Source organism: Diprion similis, chromosome 3, assembly GCF_021155765.1.
Source record: "Diprion similis isolate iyDipSimi1 chromosome 3, iyDipSimi1.1, whole genome shotgun sequence".
NCBI classification, from domain to species: Eukaryota; Metazoa; Arthropoda; class Insecta; order Hymenoptera; family Diprionidae; genus Diprion; species Diprion similis.
Window position 1 is genome coordinate 9,335,864 of NC_060107.1, and position 25,378 is coordinate 9,361,241.

The 25,378-nt window shown below is 38.8% G+C and overlaps 2 protein-coding genes across 8 annotated transcripts in view; both read left to right on the plus strand.

Moving 5' to 3' along the window:
* Positions 1-461: 461 nt before the first annotated feature.
* On the plus strand, positions 462-2,272 carry LOC124416801 (loricrin-like). Of its 2 annotated transcripts, XM_046898137.1 has the most exons (5): positions 462-565; positions 870-915; positions 1,005-1,229; positions 1,290-1,415; positions 1,791-2,272. In XM_046898137.1, exons 1-5 carry the CDS (start codon positions 560-562, stop codon positions 1,799-1,801), a joined length of 414 nt encoding a protein of 137 aa, XP_046754093.1. In that variant the 5' UTR covers positions 462-559; the 3' UTR covers positions 1,802-2,272. The 2 variants fall into 2 exon arrangements, with proteins under 2 accessions (XP_046754093.1, XP_046754092.1); XM_046898136.1 differs by having other exon boundaries at positions 545-565; positions 1,005-1,415.
* Positions 2,273-20,468: 18,196 nt separating this feature from the next.
* LOC124416743 (Down syndrome cell adhesion molecule-like protein Dscam2) overlaps positions 20,469-25,378 on the plus strand; it is a 104,135-nt gene continuing 99,225 nt past the window's right edge. For all 6 annotated transcript variants that reach the window (XR_006930809.1, XM_046898025.1, XM_046898021.1 and 3 more), the window contains exon 1: positions 20,469-20,541. Coding sequence is in view for 5 of the 6 variants with exons in the window: in XM_046898025.1 (XP_046753981.1) it covers positions 20,514-20,541 (28 nt within the window). In the remaining variant the exon portion in view is untranslated. The remainder of the gene's footprint in view (positions 20,542-25,378) is intronic.

The window sequence follows — 25,378 nt, forward strand, 5'->3', positions numbered from 1 at the left end:
GCTTCGAAGGTCCGCTTGAACTCCGACATCCAAAGAACGTCGAATAGCGATTGACCATGATACCTCGGTGACCCCTGAAAGTCTCCGTGCTAGATGGATCGAGGAGTGATGAATGGTAGGCGAAAGATGATAGGCTGAACGAATTTACCTTGGAAGCAAAATTGCGGAATCGCAAGGCGAGAGACGCCCAGTGCGTATAACGTTGGAATTGGCTCTGAGCTTCCCATGAGTTGTTGGTCAAGCCTCGGCTGGATTCAAACCTCGAAAGTAAATCGCGCTGGCCTTTCTGGTGAAAGGTTGTTCCCCGCCGAGCTGCAAAACAGTTGTATTCAAGTGTGTGAGTGTACGTGGTGCGCAACTCGGTGATCATCATCGCGTTTCGTCTCACCGGCGAGGTTACAAGACCGCGCGTGAAAAGGTGGAGGGATTTCGAACTGTCGGGGTAGGGAGTTTTCGTTCTTCTTAGGGGGGATACCTCCGCCGTTTCCAGGGCGGGGACCGACCTCAGAACCAAGGTATAAAAGAGTTCGTCTCCCAACAAGGAGCATCACACTTCAACATGAAGGTACGTAGTCGGCATTCAAACTGTCACCCGTGAACACAACCACCAAAGATTATATCGTGAAACGTGTTTGTTGGAGGATGATTTGCGGTCGTTGACTGTAAGAATTTAACGCGTCTTTCTTTCTCTTGAAAGAAGAAACCAGTCGAGTTTGATTCAACGCTGTTAAATCGTTTTTACCTGACAGTACCGATCCTCACTTGTATACTTTCATTGTTCATTATTCTCTACAAGACTCCGAATACGACGTTAACAAGGATCATCCTAAGCCAGAGAATTAATCAACCTCTCTGCCTCTCTGTTACAGTTGTTCGTTGTTGCCCTGGTTTTGGCTGCAGCCAGCAGTGTTTACGGTAATAAAAATCCACATTCCATTTCCCTTCGTCACTTTCCTTTCAAAAACATTCCTCAAACTAATTTCACGATCGGTTTTATCCACCAGGAGGACACATAAGTAGCGGCTGGTCAAGCGGCGGCGGCGGTGGTGGCTGGAACTACGGCGGGGGTGGAGGTGGTGGCTGGTCCGGTGGAGGCGGTGGCTGGTCCGGCGGTGGTGGAGGCTGGTCAGGCGGCGGCGGTGGAAAGAAGATCATCAAGATCATAACCGTCAGCGCTCCCAGTGGCGGCTGGAGTTCAGGCGGTGGAGGCGGTGGCTGGAAGTCAGGAGGTGGTGGCTGGTCCAGCGGTGGTGGAAGCGGCTGGCCCAGTAGCGGCTGGAGTTCAGGAGGCGGGGGTGGCTGGCCCAGCGGTGGAGGTGGTGGCTGGAAGTCTGGAGGTGGTGGTGGCTGGTCAAGCGGAGGTGGAAGTGGATGGTCAAGCGGCGGTGGTGGCTGGAAGAGCGGAGGCGGTGGTGGTAAGTGTCAAGGGGGTTAATTGTGGGGTGTTTTTGAGAGGGTTAAAGATTAAACTCGTAGCTCGCGTATGAATAGAGAGGCTGATTGGTATTGACGAAAGATTTGGATACTCGGAGGGATGCATTGAGGGAAGTAGATGAGGTGAAGAGTGAGAGGGGAATAAAAAATTCTACTAATTTTGGTTCGATGTTTAATTACGTTGCGTGATAAACGGGGGAGTTTGTCGTCTCGATTTTCGAGCCTTGTCACGCACAGGGTTAGAGTTTGGTCAGCAGCGCCTCTTGAGTGGTGCTCAGGTTTCTTGTATCTTATGCAGTAGCACGGCGTAGAAATTCTCATCTACATATTCATTAATAATTACGAATACATTACAGGCTGGTGGTAAACATCCAGTGAGAAAATTCCATCGATAATCATCGAGTTTGATGTGTAATTATGTATTATCGATCGGTAAGAGTACAACCGAGAGGAATTCAATCATCCAAACGACGCCTCCTCAGCAAAAAGAAGAAAGAAGAAGAAGAAGAAAGAAAAAAAGAACAAGAGCAAAATAGCTGTGATTACTTTGTATGTTCAAAGAAATGGAAAATTTATTCCTTTTTTTCCCGTTTAGTATTCGTCGAAACTTTTTCTTACGTATCAATTAAGGCAGTTATTTTTTATTGTTTGTTTCATTCTGATTATCCTTTTTCTTTCCCTTTCTTTTTTTTGCACACGCACATCTACTCGGTAATCTATGCGAGGTTTAATTTCAAACTTTGCAAGCACACCGACGCACTAACACGTGAAACACAAACACACACCAATGTACATTCTTGTAATAAAGTTTTGTAAAAATCTCTTCTTATAAATTATACATGTATGATGTTTTTTATTTTTTCTACCTACAACGCCGTGTTGGTAAATTATTATTATTTTTTTTTCTTTCTCGTTTCACTTCTTTTTCTAATCTTTTTTTTCTCTCTGGAAACGAGCGTAATTGATTAACCGCGTTCACGATAATTGAAATACAGTTAATACCGTGGAGCTTGCGTTCTATAAAGCCGGACACGAAATTCGAAATTGAATATTACTAACCCCTTTGCGATGTTATACAGTCAAACGGAACTGTTAAACTTTTTTGAATGGTGGATGAAGTTTGGAGTTTTGGGGTACAAATACGAATCTAACTGCGCGAATTAGTTAGTTCGTAAACATTTGGCATGTGGCGACCTCATCGCACTTACGGGGTAACTCAAATTTCATTCAGAAATAAGTCAGGCCTGTTGAACTGTTCGATCCGAGCTGTAATCCGGCTCAGTATTGTTCCGAAGTTACGAACGTCGCGTCGGGGTCGTTCGAACCTTATTACGTGTTTACAATTTGCTTCAGAGGCCTCTGACGCACAATTGCGCTATTCAGAGTTCGACCGAACGTCAATCGACGACGACGACGACGATGGTTTGCGGTGATGGAACTACCACCAATTTCAATCACCCGTGTAAGCAAATCCGGGACGGTTAACCATCGATAGAGTAAAAAAAAACAAAAAGAAATTGTGCTAATTGCGCATGCAAGTCAACCGAGATCGTTAGAACGAACGAAATCGTTATCGATCCTCCGGCCGGAAAACCGAGTCGCTGTGTATAATCCTCAAAGAAAGTTACAAAGCTCGTCGTGGCAACGTGGGGCTAATTGGCTCCTTGAAATCTCCGCTGTTGATCCTGTAATGGGGTATAATCGAGGTGAAGTGAGTCCAATTGCTCCGGGCTTCGTGGATTCATGTGACGTAAAGCGAAACCATATCCGGATCAGGGTAATATTATACCACACTTGCTAATATTGAAGAGAACGATTCCGCCTCCGTCGGTGGGGTGAACAAATTCGAATCCCTAATGGGAAAGGACTTGAGTGTGGAAGTGCGCGTTGTGTCAAGTGGAAGAAAACGTTCGATCCGGTCTAGTGAACTTCGACCCAATAATCTTCTGCTCTTCTTCTACGAGATTCGAAGCGGTGGATTCGTGACTGCTGTGAGGTAAGATATCAGCGTGATGAGTTTCACTAGCAATTATACTCGCTTGAAATGGCTTGTGTATTGTGTATCAAGTCCGTTATCGACAATGACATGGTGTCTTTTCGCCTAAAGTGATAACACCTGAAGGTTACGGATAGGATATTGATTACTGATTGATGTTGGTCGAAACGTTTTTTATTTAAGAACGTGAAGTTCAAGATTACTCGGTGGATGCAAATGAATCTACTTAGTCCAATTTGTAAGAAATTACTCCATTGCTTGAAAAGCCAAAAAGAAATTTTTAATAGTTGCTCGATCGTCAATCATCATCATGTTCGCTGTTATGTCGAGTAATCCGGAAGCCAGTGACAGGGATGATCTGTTTACGCAAGGCGTTCGCCAAAAAATCGGCCTATTTTGTTGTCCAAAATTTTATTCACGTCTTCAAGCTATTTATAGACGATATGGAAATTGGACTGCGATATTCATGGGTTTGATTGATGGCCAGAGTTCAGGACGTCCATTTTCCCAACACCCACGAGGAGACCCGGTTAGAAAATCCTTCCATTTCACCTGCACGAACTGGGCACGTTAGTCTGCGATCAATCGAGTTCTTCACTCGCTGTGTAACGCTAATTGCAACTCTTGAGATGCCAGTTTCTTACCTAATCCATTGTACCTCGAGGTAATCGCTAGCTGCAGCTACACGCGAGTGGCGAGCAGCCTGTTGGGTCAATTGTGTCCTCCAATGAGATCCTTATTTTTTTCCTCTACACCCACCCTGCACCTTAAAATCTTCCACTAGCAATTTCTGCGCACATTCTTCTTCGTAAATGGTCAAGAGGGTTCTTTTTCTGCGGGAGAGAAGGATTCAGACTGTCGTTTGAAGTAACAGGTTTTCATGTTTCGTCCTAAGGTTGTTCTATTCTTCCTTACAAAAATATTTTCCTAAAATTACGTGTATTTCAAAATCTAGTGTCTATAACGTATCTCGAAATAATAAAGAATTCGAATTATGATTTTCCAAGTATGGTTTTTTTTTTAATGGTTATTCTTTTTAACGGAAGAGAGATAAAGTTTAGTTGAAACTTGATAGATTTTACGTCAGAGTTACCGACTGGGATTACCGACTGCAATGATCATCGTATCGATTAGAAATTCTCGGTTTATCGGTATTCATTATTGATCATTTATCATCGTTATTATTGGCTGACGCCACTAGCACCGACTTTGATCACGTATCGATGAATAAATATCACTATGCTTACGTCCTAGTACTAAAAAGTGCTTTTTTTACACTCCGTTATAAAAATCAATCCTTAAAAATAACATTTACGCATAACATAAAAAAAATGTAATTTCGTATTGTAAATTTAAAAATTATCATTGAAATAAATAATTTCTACACTGCATCAGGCCGTAATTTTTTTATTTCGAATTCGCGACAAAGTTCAGGGCTTTCGTTTGCACAATCGTATTATAATTTGCGTGCCATGTGTTCTCTTTCAAAAACCTACCCGACACACGTCATGGATATAAAATACGGAGAGTCAGAGGTGTACAACGAATCAATTACAAATTCACAAGCAATTAGGCGTAAACTGGAGTCTCGCTGAGGGTCGAACTGTTCTACTGGTAGCAATTAGGAGCTCGAGCTTTTTAACGTATCAAATGTAACGGCCCCATGTATGCTCGATCAAAGGAGTTTCAAGTCGTGTCAGCTATTAGCCACTTGGACAGGCTGAGGAGGCTTTGTGTCGGTTTTTGCCGGCACGGTAGGCTGGCTGTTAGCCCTTGTGACCTACGAACGGAGGGAAAAAAGTGGCGGAAATTTGACGATTTTCATGTGGAACTCGAGATAAGATTAGCTTCGAAATTTCTGACTGACGAGAACATCCGTAGCAAAGCAGAAAATCACAGCTCTGTAACAGAGAGGCTTCAGCGCGGACAGTTTGTAAATTGCGGACGAGTTTTTCTGCTCGTTCGTTTTTATTTTCCCCGAAATGTGGCCCCATGTATTCACCAAACGTGTCGTGCTAGCCTGACCCTCATTTTTTGATATTCATTCAACGGCTGCAGACGAGAAAAAACCAATTTTTCGAACCGTGTTTTCATTGTTCGGATGTCTCAACTACGACAAAAAAGCAAGAATAAAAGTGGATGAGTCTTCTTTGGACTGTAATTTCCACACTATATGTATAATTTATAAATTTTCGTTTATGGAGATTTAGAATTAATTATGCGATTTGGGAAAATTTCGGCAGAGACAGACATTTTTTTTTTCCTTTCCTGCCACATTTATCTTTTCTTTTTTCTACCGTAGAATTAAAAAACAGTATCCTGTATCGATTCGTATCCCTTTGCTGTGAATTCGACATGATCCTGTTTTCCCGCCTAATTGCTGGCTGATAGTGCTCGGATTTAACCGGCTTAAACCGTGGCTGCTATGCTATTGATAGCGCATAAATTTATCGTAATTTACAGATTAAAACTTGACGCAGTAAAACATTCTACCAATGCAAATGCAACGGAGATCACAGTTCGTATAACAGGATTCGAATAAACGTCCAACTTTTATGCAAGGCAGGAAGGAATTCGTACGTTTGATGAATAGAAAATCGTGCAACCATCGCCAGCTCACGATTACATAGCTATACTGTCTCGTTTTTTATGCCAACCAATCAGAACTCATATATTTTTCTGTTCCAAACACGAATAATTATGTAACTTATACACGTGAAAAAATCGATTGAATTAGTCGGCTATTTGTTAATACTCAAAAGTCATGAATATACGTCACAGAGAGTTTGTCATTTTAAACAACGGGTGGTTAACGAGAGAATTCAATTCTGTTTTGTTCGATGTTAGTTCCGTTTTCATGTACCTGTATATACCTACCTACCTATGTAAACCAGGACGCGATTCATTCACGAAATAACGACAGATTTCCACTCATGATTTTCCCATCAGACCCATATTTGTAGGGGTGGAGGTAGGTCACTCGGACAGTTGCGATACGATAGGGTTGATTGAATGGACAGGATCTGTCCGAAGGGCTGTTCAATTGTTAAAATGGGAAACCTCCTTTGACGCCGTTTGCTGCACAAAGAATCAATCGGAATTGAAGTCGTTTGAAAGTAGGATTAAGACCTTGAAAAACAGATGAAATTATATGAAAAAAAATATATATTTTTTTGTGTCTCATGGGTTGAGTTAATTACTTTTGTATTTGTCATACCTTAAAACAACGGAAAAATATATCCACCCCCATACATATAGTTTGCTTTTGTAGTCTCAGGAAGAATAATAACGGTTATACGTTAATTGATATTAAAGCGATAAAAATTACTGTTTTTCGAAAAAGTTTGATTTTCTAGACAGGAGAATGCTGTTTCAATTATTCAACTAGTAAAAAGCGAAGCAAATATTTTTGTGTATTCTGTTCATTAACTTTTATTATAACTATTTTATAAAATGTATGATTTTGATACTCTGATTTTTATCAATCGTAGATTTCTATAATTTTTTAAGTCAAGTGAACTGAAACCAAAAGGTCGAGACGAGGGTTTTCTATTACCTGGTGGTAGGAAATCGCAAAAGTCCTTGACAAAGCAAACACGAGTGTGACTCACGTGCGAGGCACGATAATCACGTGCATTTCTATTCGCGAATGTGATAGCATCAATCCACATAAACCACGTATAGGTATGCTGAAAAACAAAAGGAAAGTCGGAATGAATCCGGGCTCGTTGAATCAACGCTATTCTTCTTCCTCCCGTCGCTTCTTTCATACTTCCTGCAAGCCTCCCGTCGCCCCTGCAGTTCATATTCAAACCCGCGTTTGCATACGTACCTATTATATTTTCACGAGGTAAGAAAGACGCGGAATTACGAAGCGGAGCATGAGACGCCATGTTTTTGACCAGCAACCGAATAAAAAATGTCGAAACGTTGTTTCTCCGGTTCATAATTCCAGTAAGATCCCTCCTTTTCGCTGTCTTTGGATATTAATCAGAAACTTTGTTCTCCGTCTGGTAAGCAATATTCTTCACAAAATGAACTGTTGTTGATTGGAGTTTTTTTAGACGTTTCATTAGTTCGGAGACCTCGTGTGACTGTAAATAAAAAAAAAAAAACTCTTATCCCTTTGAGCCACAAATTATCGTGCTGAGTCAACTTTTGTAACAAGATAGTATTCTATGGTTTTGGGGTCACTGATTACTAATCGTGAAATCAGATTTTAAGAATTCAAGCTGGCGGTCCAATATGGCGATCGAAAATTTCAAAAAAATATTTTAAAAAATCTTCGCAGGTGTCTAAAAAATACTGGATTATTTGAAATCAAAAAACCAAAGTTTTTTCATTAGGTAATGAGTTTTTCTAGGTTTCAACGGTGAATTTTTTTCTTCTTTCTAATTTTTTAATTCTTTTGTAATACTCTGAAGTGAAAAAACCGATTTTCGAATACAAAATCGGCCACTTGTTATTGTGAAATGAATAAAGATAATCCAGGAAAAAAAACTCGACGCTGCTACGTTGCAAATTGTCTATAAAAATAGTGTACCAAATTTCAGGATGATCGATATAGTAGATTTTGAGTAACAGAATGCACCGACTTTGAAAACGTTGTTCCGCGAAAAACCCGTTTAAAGTTTTTTGTAATAAAATATAACAAATTGAGCGTTAATAAGCTAGTAATTTTTGTGTATACATACTCACACAGAATCATCGATGCCATTTCATTTAGAATGTCCAAAGTACCTTTCAACATCCACCCCCCTTCCCTTAATAAAATTAGTAAATTAGACTAATTTGTTATCGGGAGTTGGAAATGATTCGAAAGCGTTTACGGGATGCGTAGAGAGAAAGAAATTCTGATCACTATCGCACGAACGCGAATTTGGAAACGATGATCATCTTCGAATTTTCGCTCTTTTGCTTTTCATAATTGTCGGCTGTCTGCCGACTCGACTTCGTAGCTGGCGTGGCACTTGGAAACTCTCATCTTGTCATAAACTTTGTGAACGTATACACTCGAGTTTCCAACTCGATGTTGGAACATAATAACGCTGTAATGAAGGCGACGGAAAGGAGTCGACGACGAAATTGAAAAAAAAAAAAAAAATGGAGAAAAATAACCACCGGGGAAAGGAAAAAGGCGAATAAGGGTCGAGGAAAAAGTGAGCAAAAGCTCCTCGGAGCTTTTGCGTCATGGCGTCAACATTTATATAACACCCAACATATATATATATATATGTATACATTCAAATGTATATAGTGTCCATGATACATACCTATACGTACAACACGGGGGTAAAGTGTAAGCTTGGTGCAAGCCATTCTCTTCCTTTATACATCTCTTGAAAATAAATTCTTACGAGGTAAATCCAATTATATTATTGGAATTCGGAAGCAAAGAAATAAAGCGAACCGTCGCCGTTGTTGCAAACGCAGTTCCTCCGAATAATACATATATAAATATATGTATGTATGTATATAAGGGTGCCTCATCGATCAAATTATTTTCTCCAAAAGCTTTCTCGTCTTCGGTGAAAAGTTTTCAAATCTTGTTTAATCGTCGGCTCGACAAGCCGAGTCACCTTCGCTCGCAATTAGATGACTCGTGTATAATATCTACAAGCTTTTACTTATAGCGATTCGCCACTTCCGCAGCTCGTGATTATTCGAAACGCGAATTGATTATCGCGGGAAAAACGCGAAGTAAAATCTATCAGGATCATTATTGACGATTCATTATTTATTTTCTTCGAGTCCCTTTCACTATGAGTTAAAGAAAAATTAGAAACAGGTAAAAGGTTAATGCTGCTGCTAATTATAATCTCACGAAATAAATTTCAAGAGAAAAAGGTTGTATCAGACGATAAATTTCCCGGCATGGACGACTAATGACGAGGCATTGATTGTTATTCGCAGCGTGTTGAATGCACCTTGAAAATCTTGCGGCATCGAGATATCGCGAGTAGACACCCAACCCCCGAGGGTTGGAGTGTCGAGGCGTGTCGAAGCGGTGGTGAGGCGAGATTTAACCAATGCCCACTTGAGGTGGCTCAACTCTGCACCAAGCCGAGCTTAAAAAGCTCGGGTTTTCGTCTTTGAGCGGTCATCGCACTTCGAGACGCCGCGCGGCTGCCGGGAAGATAAGAAAAAAGAATAAGACGAAGGGATGCTGGGGATTTCAAGCTTCGTAGACAGGGACGCCACTTCTTCGTATCAATTTAAATTTCAATTCTAATTTCAATTCAATTATGAGCTTCTACGCACCGTGCGGAAAAGCCTCGCCTGTGTACTTTTACTTATTATTATTATTATTATTATTGTTGTTGTCATTGTCATTATTATTATTCTTATTCGAGAAAGCTCTTCCACTCTCATCTTGCAGGAAGCTTTTCTGCCTCATTGTAAATTACAATTTAATTATGTTGCTTCACGTAGCTTTTTTCGCAACGATCGTGCCTTATCTCAGGCGCGAGGAGACTTTCGTTGCTTAATCTCAACTGCCGCATACACTTTAATAATAGTAAAGATGATAATGATAAAAAATAATTATAATAATAATACCAGTAGCCAGTAGCGATGAATAATTTTCCTGGTGCCAAATCTGTCGGTGCAATCGATTCGTCACGTTAACTATAGGAAGACACGCCGATTAAATTCTGCGTTATTCAATTTCGGTTGATTATTAATTGCTTGATTAAAGCGAGTTCAAACTACTCGTTATTCGGGTAGAAACTGGAATCTTCAAAGAGGAGATAATTTTTGTTCGGAGAAAAGAAACTTGCGGAATCGCGCGAATTTCATTTACTGGAAGCATCTCTTGGATACACTTTCGTTTGTCCTTACATGCGTCCTTACGTGTCCTTAGATGTTTCGAGTAAAAAATTTAGAGAAGAGAAAAATTAATTGGAATTCAAGTTTAGGCTTTTGATGTTTTTCGCAAATCGATGTTTTAAAAGTGCAGCTTTTTGGAAAATAACAAGTGAAATTGGATTCAACCTATCTGTGTTGCCGTAAATATTTAACTTGAATGTTTAAAATTTCCATGGATTCTAGCGGGCGACATTCACACTGACGGTATAATATTAACGATCGGTTATTTGTTTACTAGAACTCGTTTTTCTTCCTTCTGCGTTCCTTGCTCCATGGATTTAAAAATCCAGTACTTTACGGTTTGGTTTGGCGAGCGTGCCAAGAGGGCAAACGAGATGAAATCGAATTTAGTAGAACGTTCAACTCACCCGGCCAAAGTGCCTTTCTTCTCTCATCCCCTGCAGTTTTCACTTCGCGATGAATTTCTCCCGATTCGTTCGGACATGAAGCTGCGCGGTTTAGAAAGAAGCCCGATTCGCGATTCTCTGCGTATAACGGATTGACAAGATTACTAGGATTCTCATAAATATACCTTGCAGCTGTTCCGCGTCGACGATAAGCGTCTTTCCTCAGAGATTTCTCGTTTTATTATCCAGAGACGGTTTGCTACTTCAATCGAATACCTACCTCGATGTAGCCAGTGCACAACAACGGTATATGAGCTCCTGATATCCTTAGGATTCCAGGAGATGAGATATCTACGATCGAGCATTGAGGAGGGGGGTGAAAAGCGATAAAAAATCCTTCCCTCCGCTGCGTCGCGTATAGACTCTGATATATATCAATAAACAAGGTCCGTCAAAAGGCCCCTGACAATTTGTAAACAAAGTTAGAAGCGTTTGAAAAATTTACAGCAACGCTAAATTGAGATATAGACAGTGGACAAAAATTAAACAAGATTTATAGTAAGGAAGGGTGGGGCAAAGTGGTCCCCTTAAGAAAATAATGCCTAAAATCAGAATGAAATGTTTAGTTTTCACACATAATTATTTTAAATTATTATTCACCTTTCTCGAGAAAAAGTAATCATAAATTCAAGTTCAGAAAAGTATTTGACTTTAACGAGTTGAGAGTAAAGCACAACTTCAAACGTTTTTCGTTATGAGCTGTGCAATTACTCGAGTTAATGATTTCCGGATAATTAATATTTAATCAAAAGTTCAGGTGATTAATTTTATCCCTTGTTATTTAAAAAATTTCAGGGGGCTCACTTTGCCTGCAAATTTTTTGAGATATCTAAAATTTTAAGGTTCCCACTTTGCCCCCCCCCCCCCCCCCTCTTTTCCCCTACACGATGGAAATGAATCTGAACAATTTAGAATAATACAATCTTGAGATATCAACGATTTGAGATAAGGTTTTATTATGACAAAGTTGAAAATGTCTAAACTGTCGTCTTGTTAATCAATAATTGCTTACCACACGCAAGAAATCGTTACAAAATCTATTCACACTAGAGCTAGTTGAGAATTCGTGTCTCACGACCTGCGATCAAGATCACCGTCAATTTCCTCGTCAACGTCAATGTCAACGTCAAATGTTGAACGTTGAATGTCGTTGAACAAACCCCTCGAAAAGCAACCAAGTTAGGTACGAGACGTCAGTCACCGTCGATTTCCAGATCTCTCGGATTCACGCGTGACTACTCACCGCAGCTTTTTTTCTTTCAACGGACCGGAAATTCTCGACTTCAATTACAGTCGAAAGAATTGACGAAAATCAAAAAGGGGTGGTTCGAAAGTACGATTTTGAGTTAAATGAGAATCCTGAATGAGAGTACAAGCCTGTTTAGAATAAACAAAACCACGCAGAACGATTCTTGGCACCATTTACCGAGGCTGAATGGTGTTTTAATCGATTTGTTCAATCATTTATTTTAACTTACTCGTTTTCTTTTAGCGAACGTCGAAGTTCGAGTTTACGTTCTGCGAATCTCATTCCTTCACTGATAATACTGTCTTCGATAAAAGTAAAAAAACAAAAAAAAAAAGAAAAACAGAAATTACATCAGTTTGAAACTCTTGTTCTAAATCTTGAGTTAGTGTTTATCTTCAGTTTTGCGGTCAAAACTTTCAATATTAATTCTGCGAATTCTTCTTACTTCAAGAGTATGCAGAGAAAGTAAAGAAATTAAAATTCGATTCAATTCGCTTTACATGTTTTGTAGCTTTTTTTTTTTTTCTTCCAGAATGTAAATTTTTATACTAACAGTTTTCGTACCACTGTTTGGTATAAGTATAATAATGTGAAGCTAGGTAATTGAATCACATAATTCGAACAAATTTTCGTAGATACATCTATGCGGTGTGTACAGATAAATATGTCCGTCAATCTCCGTTCAATCTTTGCGCAATCAGTTAAGATCTAATTAAACGATGTATTGCTGTTTGCGGGGATTGGAATTCCAGCCATGACAGTAGCGTCGCATCGATTCCTCGACGAATTCACGTCCGCCTTGTGAGTTCAGGTTCACGTATAAGCGTCGAAGGGAGGAATGCGAGTTTACGGTCGATATCTTCCAAGGAATATTACTACAGTGTATACCCTTGGTAATCCTTCCCGCAAGGTTCGAACGGATGTCTCCCTCACCCTCACCCCCAACCCCAACCCCCATGGGGGATCATTTGATTATACACGTCGAGAGCGGATTTCACTCACGGCGTTATCGCCGACGAGGAAACCCGTCAAAGATGACACTTGGAATATATTTTTCCTTCGTATTTTTACCTCTGAAGAGAGAAATCACCAGCAGTCTTACGAAAATCAAAAGCATGTCGCACTGAAAGAGTAAGATGATTTTTTTTTTTTTTTTTCTCACGGATCGAATTTTTTCAATTAATTATCCAAAATGTTGAAATTATTCGCAAGGTTTTTCTCGAAAATATACGATGCATGGAAAAGTTCAATTTTTAATATTCTCATCCCTTATTATTATTACTGATCGTGATGTGAAAGATGAACGAAATCGTCAATCAATATTGGCCTGTTTATTACTACTGAAGTTAAATAGAATTTCAGAATTTATTTGAAAGAGCTGATTTATCGTGCTTGCAGCCTCAGCCTCCGTAAGGGATGTTAAATTTGAAGCTTTGAAAATTGGAAAAATTTGATCTTTCGTCACCCTCGTGATAATAGCTAACTTTCAAACAGTAGACGGTTATAAATAATTTTTTTCCTCAAAAAGCATGCTCGAGAAGTACTGATAAAAGGGAGAAAATCATTCTTATTCTTCCCTCTCGCCATGGATGGTCATTTACTGCACCCTCGCGATAACTGCACGGTCTATATATATAACTACATCCGTTCGAACACCGCGGCGCCGGAAGCAAATGACGGTTTTTTCTTCACGTACTTAAATAAAACAATGAACAAATACGAGGTGCTCACCGATTGGCCATAGGGGAGAAAGGGATTTCATTACGTGCGGACTGCGCGGAATATATCCGTTAGGGAAGCAAACGCTTCTAGGTGTATTCGTACAGCCTCGGGTTCAGTTTTAACGACGTGCTCAGGACACGGTCATATTCCATTACGTATAGCTGTACAATGTACATCCTCGCTGGAGGATTTCATCCCCAGAAACGGGAATAGACACTCGTGTTACTTGCTCGCGATATTATACAGACACTCAAAAAAGCACCTCTAACAAGGAAGGTATCCCAGGTCGATCTCTCCGATTTCATTTCTTTTCTTACACGTTACAGTGGATTAAAAACTAAGCGACACGTATTTTCTTTCATCTGCCACTGAACACTTTAAGGGGGTGAAACCACCGTTTAACGTGAGGGGTGATTTTGTAGTTTTTGTTATTTTGTTTTTAACTTATTCGAGGAAATTACACTTTTCTTTTCTCGTTATGAGAAAACTTTTCCAGTTGAATTGGTTGTGAAAAATATATTTTTGTCGGTGAAACTCTGGATGAATATAAGAAAAGATAATTTCGGAGCGAACAAATTTCCGCGTTAATTAAGCAATTACAGTAATGTAACCTGACAATATCATTATTAATTTTACTTCAAGTTATGAAGAAAGTATTAATAAATACGCATGCCAAAAGAAAATTCAATCAGATTGGCAATTTTTAAGTTATCGTGCCCGCCAACCTTTTTTTTTTTTTTTCTTTTGATGGCAAAGAAATTTGATTTTGTTCTCTTGAACTGACCATAAAGTATGAAAGAAATTTTGAAAGGATTAATTGTACGGTTTTTTCAGACAAAAATTTTAAAAAATTAGCTTCTTTTAGCTAGTTACGCGGGTCTCCTCCTTTTTACTTTTATATTCTCATTTTCATAAAGTTAGTCACAAGCGACAAAGTCGGGCTGACGAAAATCGAGAAGTCCAAAGTCGATCGGACTTATGTTTACTCTTCGCGTGTGATGGGATCTTGTTAAAATCTGATCCATGTAAAACGGCGTGACGTATCAGCCGCGAGAAAACCGTATCGATGAACCTTGCAGATGAAATTTCAAACGCTCTGACCTGCACAAGGGGTTTTGTGTGCCTACGCACCGAAAGTAAACATCAACCCTCTCGCCGAAACGCGTCCACCCCATATGTATTTGTAAACATTACATGGCGATGGAAGGGCGGCAGACACGCGCGGCTTAACCTGCCTCCATTCAGACTAACGCAAATTGATGTAATTTCCGCAAAACAAGTTACACGCAGCCGGCTCGATCCCTCTTGCTGCTTCGCGCGAGTTACACCGAGTATTTTCATCTATCTAGTTGAAGTTTGAATTGTTCTTAGAACGGTTTTTTAGAAATTGAATTTTCGAGCTCGTCTTACATGATTATACACTGACAGGCAAAGAAAAAGTGTCTGACATTACCAACAATCTTCAAAAACAACTATAAGGGCAGCAAACAACCCTGAACACCCAAATGTTGTATATTGAGGTTTTGAAATCTTGGGTATTACGGTCATTTATTGGCAGTAATATTCATTAGACGTTTCGGGAAAACCATAATTCCATCAGTTTCCTGGATGTTAACATTATAAACATTAATAACTCACTTAACATTGACGGGTACAGGAAACTAACATGGTCAGGTGGATATTTAAATTATACATCGCACCATCCATTGACCAAAAAAAGGTATTGTAATCGACCTAATTGATCGAGGATTAAAATTAGCTGAAACTTATTATAGAAAAGAGAGCATAAACCTTATAAAAGACATGCTGATCGAGAATGGGTATCCTGAATCCCTAATTAACACCATAAAAGCATGAAGACTAGAAAAACTATATAACAACTATATCTTCCTTGAAAAACGCTTTCGATTTTGACAACCCAAAAATACTTTCCCATGAATCTAATTACCACCACAGATTAATCAAGGAAATAATCAACATATTTCAAAATTCAACTTTTAACAAACGTACTGATATGGAACACCTTAGTAATCTCTATGCACCTTTGTTGAATGAATTTGTAATAAGAATGTGAAATAGCCTCTAAACTGCTTAACAAATATTTGAATTTAGAGTTTCGATATATCTCGCACTTCGAGTCACGAGATCTGATCACTCGCGATTGTTTTGGTAAATCACTTCTCCGCTTTCGCGCCTTCGTGCATCTTGATGCGCTGATAGAAGTCCAATTTTGTAAGTAAAAAAATAGTTGTTTTGGAATTTATAGCTATTAAAATCTCCTTCCTTTTTTTTTTTTTTTTTTTAGAAAAACGTCACTTTGTAACCCTAGCAATGTACACATATTAGTGTCTATTATTACGTTAAAAATTCAATTTAAAAAGTAAAACGTCTAATAAAAATTACTTCCAATAAATGACCGTAATATCCAAGATTTCATAACCTCAATTACAACACAATAGTCAAAAAAACTCATTCAATCTTATATATTCGATCGCGTGAGTAAGCCAAGTAGATATGCCACCTAATATTGATAGAGAGTGTGTGGGAACGTTAAAAACTACTTCCGGAAGTACGGTAATTTACAAAAATTATCTCGGGTACATCCGACGTTTTCCACTCTTCCAGCAAATGAGAAATGAGAGAAAAATAATTACAAGTCATTTTTTCCGTCCCTCTCCTTGATCAAGGCTTGTCGAATCCGTCTGCACGAGTTCGAGATTTTCTTTTGTCCTTCTCAGGGTGTCCCGTGCCCCCATTTTGAGTCGTTAAACCCCCGGGGACAACGCCGTAAAACACTTTGTTCTTTCGCTAATGGGAGATTAGCGTTTGCTGCTCGGCCTCCCCCCTCTCCCCAGATTCTTCCTTCAACACACAGGTCCATTGTCTCGTTTTCAGTACAGGGAATTTATTGTTGAAATTTTTCCTTTTCTCTTACCAACCCTTCATTCCTGCCCCCTTAATTTTTCACATCTATCAGGCTATAAAAAAAGTCTTGTCTCCCTGTCTTCAATCTTCGACTTTGTCCCTGGTTTTCAATTCACACGCTTGAAAGCGTGTTACACCCTAAGTTTTCTGTGAAACTGGCCATTCAACGACCGCAGACAGGCAATAAGATTCAAAATGTAGCTTCGGTTGCCTATCTGCCAGCGTTGAGCGACAAGTTTCACGGAAAATTCTCGGTATAAAACGATTATTCCGTCCGTTTTTTCTCTCCCCCTTTCATCCCGTCCGTTTTTACTGTGTTTTCTTTTTTCTTATTTCCCCTATCAAACACTCTTTTTTCGACCTTTTGTTTTTTATTGGTTTATCTCCGGCAGCCAGTTACATCCCCGTTAGTAGGTATGTATGTACATGTGGATGGATATCCCCTCGTTGCTGCATTGCACAGACTCGGGCGTGTACAAGAGCGAGTACGTGCAGCTCACAATGGCTCAGCTCTCGCGCTCGATAAAGTATAGCCATGAAATCGTTTTTCGATCTGGGCATACAGCCGAACCCCAAAGAATATTCCGTACGCTCGATTTCCCTCAGGTTTCGACCGCGAGATTGCGGTACATGTGATGTGATCCTGCGGAAAAAAGCTAGAGGGTGAGGGGGGGGGGGGGGGATGATTCGGAAATTAGACATATTCGCACGCTATATGTAAATTTATTTTGAAGTAAAGGCACAGAAATTAATAACGAACCTGGTAGAAAAAAAAAGTTATGTCAAGAAATCAAAAAAGATCCAAAAATGATTCTTAATTAAATTTATCGAGTTGAATCTATCCTGAATGTGAAAAAATAAAAAATAATTACAAAACCACCATTTCCAGATTAAGAAGCAAGTTGGCTTGTCTAAAATTCTGCAATACAAATGTCGCATTGTTGTTTGTCCTTTTTTTCAACACCAGAATCGCATCGTTTATCTAATTTTTATAGATTACAATCAATCATTTTCTTTTTGTAAATAATGAATTCTCATCAAATCGATGGACGTATAAAATTTAAAGAACGTTTACACGACTCTCAATGAAGTACAAGTTTATCAACTACAGCTGTAATTTATAACGTAACGTTCTCATTTCTCACCGGCATACTCAAACTAAAAATTTCGAGATTATTAAAATTTTTCTACCTGTTACAAAAGATATTTTTTCCATTGAATTCAACTAGCTTGACTCCAATGGCAACTTTTGAATCCCTTTTTTTCTCATGTACATATTCTTATATAATCGCTGTTTTCAGCCCCTCGAGCTTTTTTAAATGTACACAGGTAGTAATACGCGAGCCGTACATCGTACGCAAGTCCGACGTATTTATTCAGACATGTCTCTCTCTCTCTCTCTCTCTCTCTCTCTCTCTCGCTCTCCCCCTTTCTGTCCACTCGCCGTTATACTTCGCGGGGTACACGCGGCACCGGAAGACGAGAGGGTAAGGTAGGGGATGAAAGTGGCACCGAGGCAAGAGGTGGGGATGAAACATTCGGATGTTCCAGCATCCCTGCTGCTTCGAAACGCGTGAGCTTTTCGTGTCATTTGCGATTTTTAAACGTAACGAAAAAGTTATTCCCAGCTTTGTTTACAATTTTTGTCGTAAGATTCTGCTAAGCATTTTATAGTGAAGTTGAAAATGTAATATTGACCATTTTTTATACTCTCGATTCATTGCATAATTGTGCTGGTTTTTGTTTTATGGCTCGATGATTGGATAGTCCGGATTTAGTTTTAAATAATTTTTTATAAATCAATGCAGGTTAATGAATTTTGGAGCAATGATTAGGCTTTTTTCTTAGTTACGTTTCACATCTCCTGATTTCAGGAGAAAGTCGTCCAACGGTAACACGAGAACCCTTATTTTGTGGTTCGAGCTTGTTCGACCCTCATCCACCGTTCGACTACCGAAATCTCAGGCGAATGGAGAATGCAAAGACGTAGTCACGTTCGGTAATTATTTACGAAGGAGTTTGAATTCCCAGTGAATGGAAAAAATTACCGTTTTGAACAAAGAATCAAGCTTTTCGATATAATCGTCTTTCTCGGTTTATTGAACGAGCTTTCAGCCATTTTTCAAGAAAATATTATTGCCTCCTTTTAAGATTCAGATTTCCGTCTTTGTCTGATCAAAATTTTTCCATATGATAAATTGTCACGTTTCGCAGGTAATAAATTTTACGCTTTTTGAGAACTGTGATACCTTTAATGTTAGTCGAAAGTCATAAAAAAATTTTAAATAGAAGCTTAACATTTTTCGAAAACAAATCAAATGCATAAAAAAATGTCAAAGATTTTCATATAATTATTATTATTACCAGATTATACAAACTTCTGTTTTGAATCGTGCAAAAACAGTACACATAAGTAAATTTTGGCAAAGATGCGCACTTTTTAAGACAGATACCATCGTAACGTAAATATTGCTGAAAGAAATTTATTGTTACATCATTTTTAGTGATTCAAAAAACGACAAACTCTGTATTATCAATATTTTGCCAGATTCCTAAAAATCTAGTGATAATAAGCGATATGCTGTGTCGAAAAATAGCAATTTTCAATTCCGCCACCGATTACACAGGCCCCCAAAAAAAGTCAGAATTGCTCCACCACCCCCATATTTTGAGTAATACAGGATGAGTCAATTGAAACTCCGAGAATGGGAGGAGCTTCGTTGTGTTGATCAAAGTAAGGTTTGAAGTCCACATACAGGTATTCAGTGCTAATGAGAAATAAGGACACGAGATGACAACAAGACAAGACGAACCTAATTGTTGACATTTCGTGCTGTCGTCTTTCCTTTGTTGTCATATCTTCATTACTGTTTCTCATTCACAACGGTTACCTTCATGTAGACTTCGAACCTAACTTTGATCAACACAACTAAGCTCTTCCCATTCTCAGCGTTTCAATTGACTCACCCTGTATATGGAGTATGCTACTCTGGCATGTTCATCCAAAAAGAATGAACGAATTTTCGAGGCATAATTAAGTACTAAAAATCTGGAAACGACTGAGCAATTCTGACATTTCTCTTTTTCTGCAATTCATGTTATCCGTCGTAATACAAGGTAGTAAGCTGAAAATTATTAGACATCAACCCTTTCAGTCACAGATTTTTTAACTTAATATTTTGGCCTGAATTTTGTGACCCGGAGGTCTTAGGGGTCGCTGGTCATGAATCTGAAGTCAGAATTTGATCATTTCTAAATCCAAGTTGAAGTCAGATTCAATATAGTGAATGTACAATCAAAAAACCTATAAAAACTCGATGATTCTGGCCAAAACTCATTACTCAGAGGTTTTTGGGGTTGTAAAAAACAAGAAAGATCATTAAAGTTTGAAGTAGTAAATAAGCTGTGACCAGACTAGGACACGCAAATTTTTGGTATATAACTTAAAGGGTGAAAAACCCGATCGAAATAGCGAATTAGTCCGAGTTGGCACCTGACCCCGATCCCTCGACGCGTTTTAAAACCCGAAATGAAATTTCGACCGGGTAGAACGGATCGAGGGTAGCGCCGGGAACACCGCAGGGGAGGATGGAGCCGCTTGTTGTTTCTCTTTGTCGCACCTGTCCGTATCTTCGTTGCGCGCTTGCGCGACTGGCCCGAGGCTTCGACGGTACGATCAGTTGTAGTCGGTTGTGCCGGGGGCGAAGACGCGCGCGTGACGATGAGCCCCGTGTGATCGCGACAAGGTCCGGTTCCGGTCACGTTTCGCAAAACATTTCCGGTCTGATAAAACGGCAGTATTGAAGAACGAGAAGAAAGAAAACAAACAACAACACTGAAGCACAAAATAATAAGAATAGGCCCAATCTGGATTCAAAAAAGCTTTCCTACCCCCGCGACTTGCAGCTGAGGGATGCTCGCCTGCTGCTTATTAATTGCCGGTGAGTAAATTTCTGCACCCTTATTTTATTTTTTTTTTTTTTGAGATGATTATATTTAACGTTTGATAAGTATTTTCGGTTTTTCATGCCGTTCGAATCCACTTTTTTGTGCTTGCGTTTAATAGGGAACTTGCTTTTTCCGATTTTTCAATTTCATCTGAGGTCAGCGTGCTTACGGGTGTCGGAAGATTAAGTTTACGCGAGAAATGGGAATGCACTATACATATGTGCTCAACTTGGGACAAGTTGTCGGCGGTCAGGGCGCCGAGTGAAAGTTCAAAAAACGAATCTGACCGAAGACGAAAAGTATGACGCTACGTGCTTTGATATCTTTCGTTATAGACGAAATTGCGTCAAATTTTGCTTGGAAATTAGCGAAGGTTAATGTTTAAATAATGTTGAACAAAAATCAACATCCTGTGTATGATAGGCACTCAATCAAAAGTTGACACTTTTTACCTGATTTCCAAAAAGAAAAATGAGGAGACGTCGATGTTTGGGTTTGTGGCAAAATCTGAGTTTAAAACTATGTCAGGATCGGTTTTATCCAGGACTACACCCTTATTATTCCTCTCGCCGATCTCGACGGTGCTTTAAAATTACTTGTACGTTATTACAGGGTGTCGGGGGATCTGCCGAAACCCTCACTTTGAAACAATAATAGAAATAAAGACTTAAATCGATTTGGGTCTTTGCTCGAACCACCCCTTCATCTCCCCCCTTCGTCTCTCCCGCTCTCTTCGCCAATTGATATTCTACTCTGCAAGCAGAAACTTGAATATAAATTTGTCGTACTTACGGCGACGCTTTTCTTACTGAAAATGAATTCACGGATTTTCAGCTGAGCATCCAATGAACAAATTTTGAGGGTGTGATATTTGTTTGCAAAAATGGTATCTTGTTCGCTTTTTTATTCCTCATTTTATTCACATTTACTCACAATTATTCGGAGCAGGGAAAAAAAGTTCTTAGCCGCACCTGCGGTCGATTCTGAAAAATCTTTGCCATTTTCTCTCTTTATGTAAGAAATCTGTGGCGCGAAATTTTTGTCCGCTTTGATTACATTTCTCACGATGATGAAAACATTCAAGAACACTCTCAAAAAATTTTCAAATAAACTTGAATGAATTTTTTAAAGATTCTAAGCAATTGATATTAATGAGTTTATTAATAGATGGATAAATTCGATATAAATATTCAATAAACTAGATATTGTTCAACCGTCAAAGTATCAAATCAGATTTTTTTATTCTACTTTCTTCCACATTTCCGACACAAATTTTCGACTAATTTACAATATGCGTACTACGAAACTGTTTACATATTTGAATTTTTCAATATAAAAAAGTTCCTTCAAAATTGAGTCACTGCGATGAGAGTTAGGAAGAAAGTTCCTAGCTGTTCGCGTTCCTGAGGGAAGTAGGTATATTATCCACACCGTATTTACTCCAAGTTTGCGTTATGTAACACGTCTGTAACTCATTGTTACCATTTCTTGGCAATTCTTATAAAGGTAGAGAGAGAATTTTTCTGAGGTAAGGTAAAAGCAGGAAAAAAAACAGAAAAGAAAGAAAGAAAAACCAAACAAACAGACGTAAAATAAAAAGAAGCAAACGCCCTCGTATAAATCGCCTCAGTAGCAGCGAAATGTCAAACTTTTAACATTTATTCAGGCGTCGCAGATGCTTGGCTCTCCTCGTGATGCATAATTCGAATGTCCACCCCGGAATATCAGTCCCAACGCACTTTACTCACGATGCTGCAATAAGTCACGTGAAAACTCTGGCGAAACTTGCGAAGGTGTATGATATATAATGTACGTGTATAAAATGCTTTTATAAAAATGAGGCTTCTCTTGAATGATTGCGACGACTGTAAGGGGCCATTCATTAATTTAAAGAGGGGGAATAGAAATTATTCTTACGTAATATTTTACAAATTGGAATGTGAATAATAGACATTTTCCATCGAAAAAATATGTCCTTACAGCAATGTCTCAGGAAGCAATAATCACATGAAAAATTAAAGGGTAGTTTCAAAAGCTGAAAAAATTTCTGTTTAGACGTTCTACAAACTATGAGATCTATTTTTTAATTTTTAATATACAATTTCATTTATATACATTGTTACTGTGAAAAAATTTTATCTCATAATAAGTTTTTAAAATCGTGAGTGTATTCATATTTACACACTTTGAAACTTATAAATGAAAACTATAGGTGAAATCTTATGTAAGAAGTGGGAGGGTGAGTCCAAGAAATCTTATTTGCTCTTACGTGCTAAAATCGTCCTGACGTAATTAATGAATGGCTTCTAAGCGAAAAGAGCGCGAGCAATTTTGAGATTAGGAGCTTCCGTTTCTTTTGAAAATGTTCCGACTATTATGAAATGAATGGTTCGTTGTTGGCTCATTGTCAGTGTCTTTTTGACTCTGTTTGTTCATCATCGTTTCCTTGGGATTATAATATCTATTTGCAAAAGCAACCGTGAAAGCAAGTATAGTTATTGTTGGAGTAGGTGGATACCGGTTTTCATGGAAAGGTAATAACACCGCGAGATAATACGCCGAATTAGTAGTTCTAGACAGCATGAAACAGATCAGTGATTTCACAGCGGGGCTCGTAAACAACCTTCAACGCACTGTGCACTGGGGCTTGACGTGTGTATAGGTGCATTGCTCTCGCACACAATTTACGAAATTTCAAGTACACAATTATGAACTTTCCGAGCTTTCCTACCTATATGCATTCCATTAGAAATCTCAGAATGGTATATACATTACGGAACTGCTCGACGTTTCGCGGTCGACTTCTCGAATTAAGTTCTCAATCCACGAGCTATTATTGCCGGCTTCCGTTTCTCAAATTGCTAATTTTCTTTCTAATAGAGGAAATTTTCGTTAAGGTTTGTTGTTAAGAATACTTCGGTTAATAATTTTTAAGACATGGGCGGAAATTTCGCCCGAACAAAAACGTGGCGATACGGTTTAATAAGTGAAACTGAAGCTAATCAAGTTTATTCTAATTGAAAAAAGTTATATACAATATATATGTTCGTTATAAAAAAAAGTCATCAGTTTTATAGATTTTGACGAAGAAAAATATTCTTAAAGTTCTATTCATCAGTGTATTTTCTACAAATCGTTTAGAATTTTATAATACAGATTATCTTTGGTGACACTTTTTGAATCTTCGTTCCATTACGCTTTTGTTTTACCTCTTTTGGCCTGTCTATACGTCCATACCTTCGTAAGGATGATGGATGTACTTTGTTCAATGCTGGTTTTCAAAATTCGTCAAGTTCGCGCAATTTCCGGTTAGACTGGGCAGGTCACGTTGGGTAGGGTCTAGAAGGACCTCGAAAAGCTTTATAAGTACAGGATTACGTGTTGCGCATAAACTGAACTGAGAATCGAAGGATTCGTCGAACGAAGAGAATATTGAGCCGACATTCAAGGCTAGGAAATAATACACGAAGGGCTCATCTTCCATGTGGTACTCCTACCCTTACCGACCGAGCAAACTCACTCTTCTTCTTCCTGTATTAAACAAACAAATGATCGGAAAGTGTTCGAATTTCCACGGTGCATCGCTTTTTTGTGGCAGAGTTCAGCCAAGTTACTCATATCTCAAAAAATCGTCCAAGAATGAGGAGTAAAATGAGCCTTCGTGAGACTGATTTCATGCAATATTCAGGTCACTCATGGACAAGAACTAGGAACTACAATAATTTTGAAATTTGAATCCTTTCCGTTCGTTTGTTTATTTAATGCAGAAAGAAAAAGGGTGAATTTGCTCGGTCGGTATAGGTAGGAGCACTACATGACCTTAAACGTGTGAGTGACACCGTGTTACCTTAATAAGACGCGTTCCGTCAGGCTTCAGGCGGTGGTTCGCGCTTTAATGGAATATTTTAATATCTAAGTAAACCTTTAATTATAACGGCTTTGACCGAGGTTGTAGAGGATAACACGGAGGTTACTGAAAATTAGGTACCTGCAAGAAAATGGAGGCCGCAAGCCGCCACTCTCGCAATAACCTACACTGCTATCGTAAAGGGAGAGCGTTACTTTGCTTATTACCGATAATATTAGAAAAATCTGACCGATTTTCATGACACTTTAACGCAAGCTTCTATACACTCTGTAAAGTGTCATAAGTGGTATTATATAAGGGGTATTCCACGCCAACTCAACCAGTGTTAAACCCCGACCATCTAAAAATAATTTCATAATTTTTTCGAACACTTTACTCGGTATACAACGTGACCTGAATTTTTTTCAAATTTTATATCACCTAATTCGGAATTTGATAAACTCGAGAAATTAGTTGCATGGAAAAATTACTTTGATTTTTGTCGATGGAAATGCACAACTTCGTATAATATTTTATTATTACTTTGGTAATATTGTATTGAAAGTTCGCGTGCTGTAATTTAGATACTTTCAATTTCCATTCGAGAATTAGAAGAACTGCAGCGAGAAACGAGCCGCTCATCCCGATGTCGTCGAGCTACGTGACGAGCCTGTAAATTCTGCTACGGTTGCGGATGTTCGATTGGTTATTCATTAGGCCAAGGAATCTGTGCGACTGGCGAGAGAAATCTCTGCCTAATTCTAGGAGGGACTCATTTCCTGTTTCCAAAATATAGTTGCTAAAAAAGATTTCGTAAGGTTTCATATTAGAAGAATTTTCGAGAATGTAAAAGGTTTTGCGAGGCTCTATGGAATTCCATGGATTGCAAAAAATTTGTTTAAAATTTTTAGAAGCTTCTTAAGGTTTCATGGAATTTTTATAATATTGATTTCAAGCTATTTCTCAAGAATTCGTGAGATTTC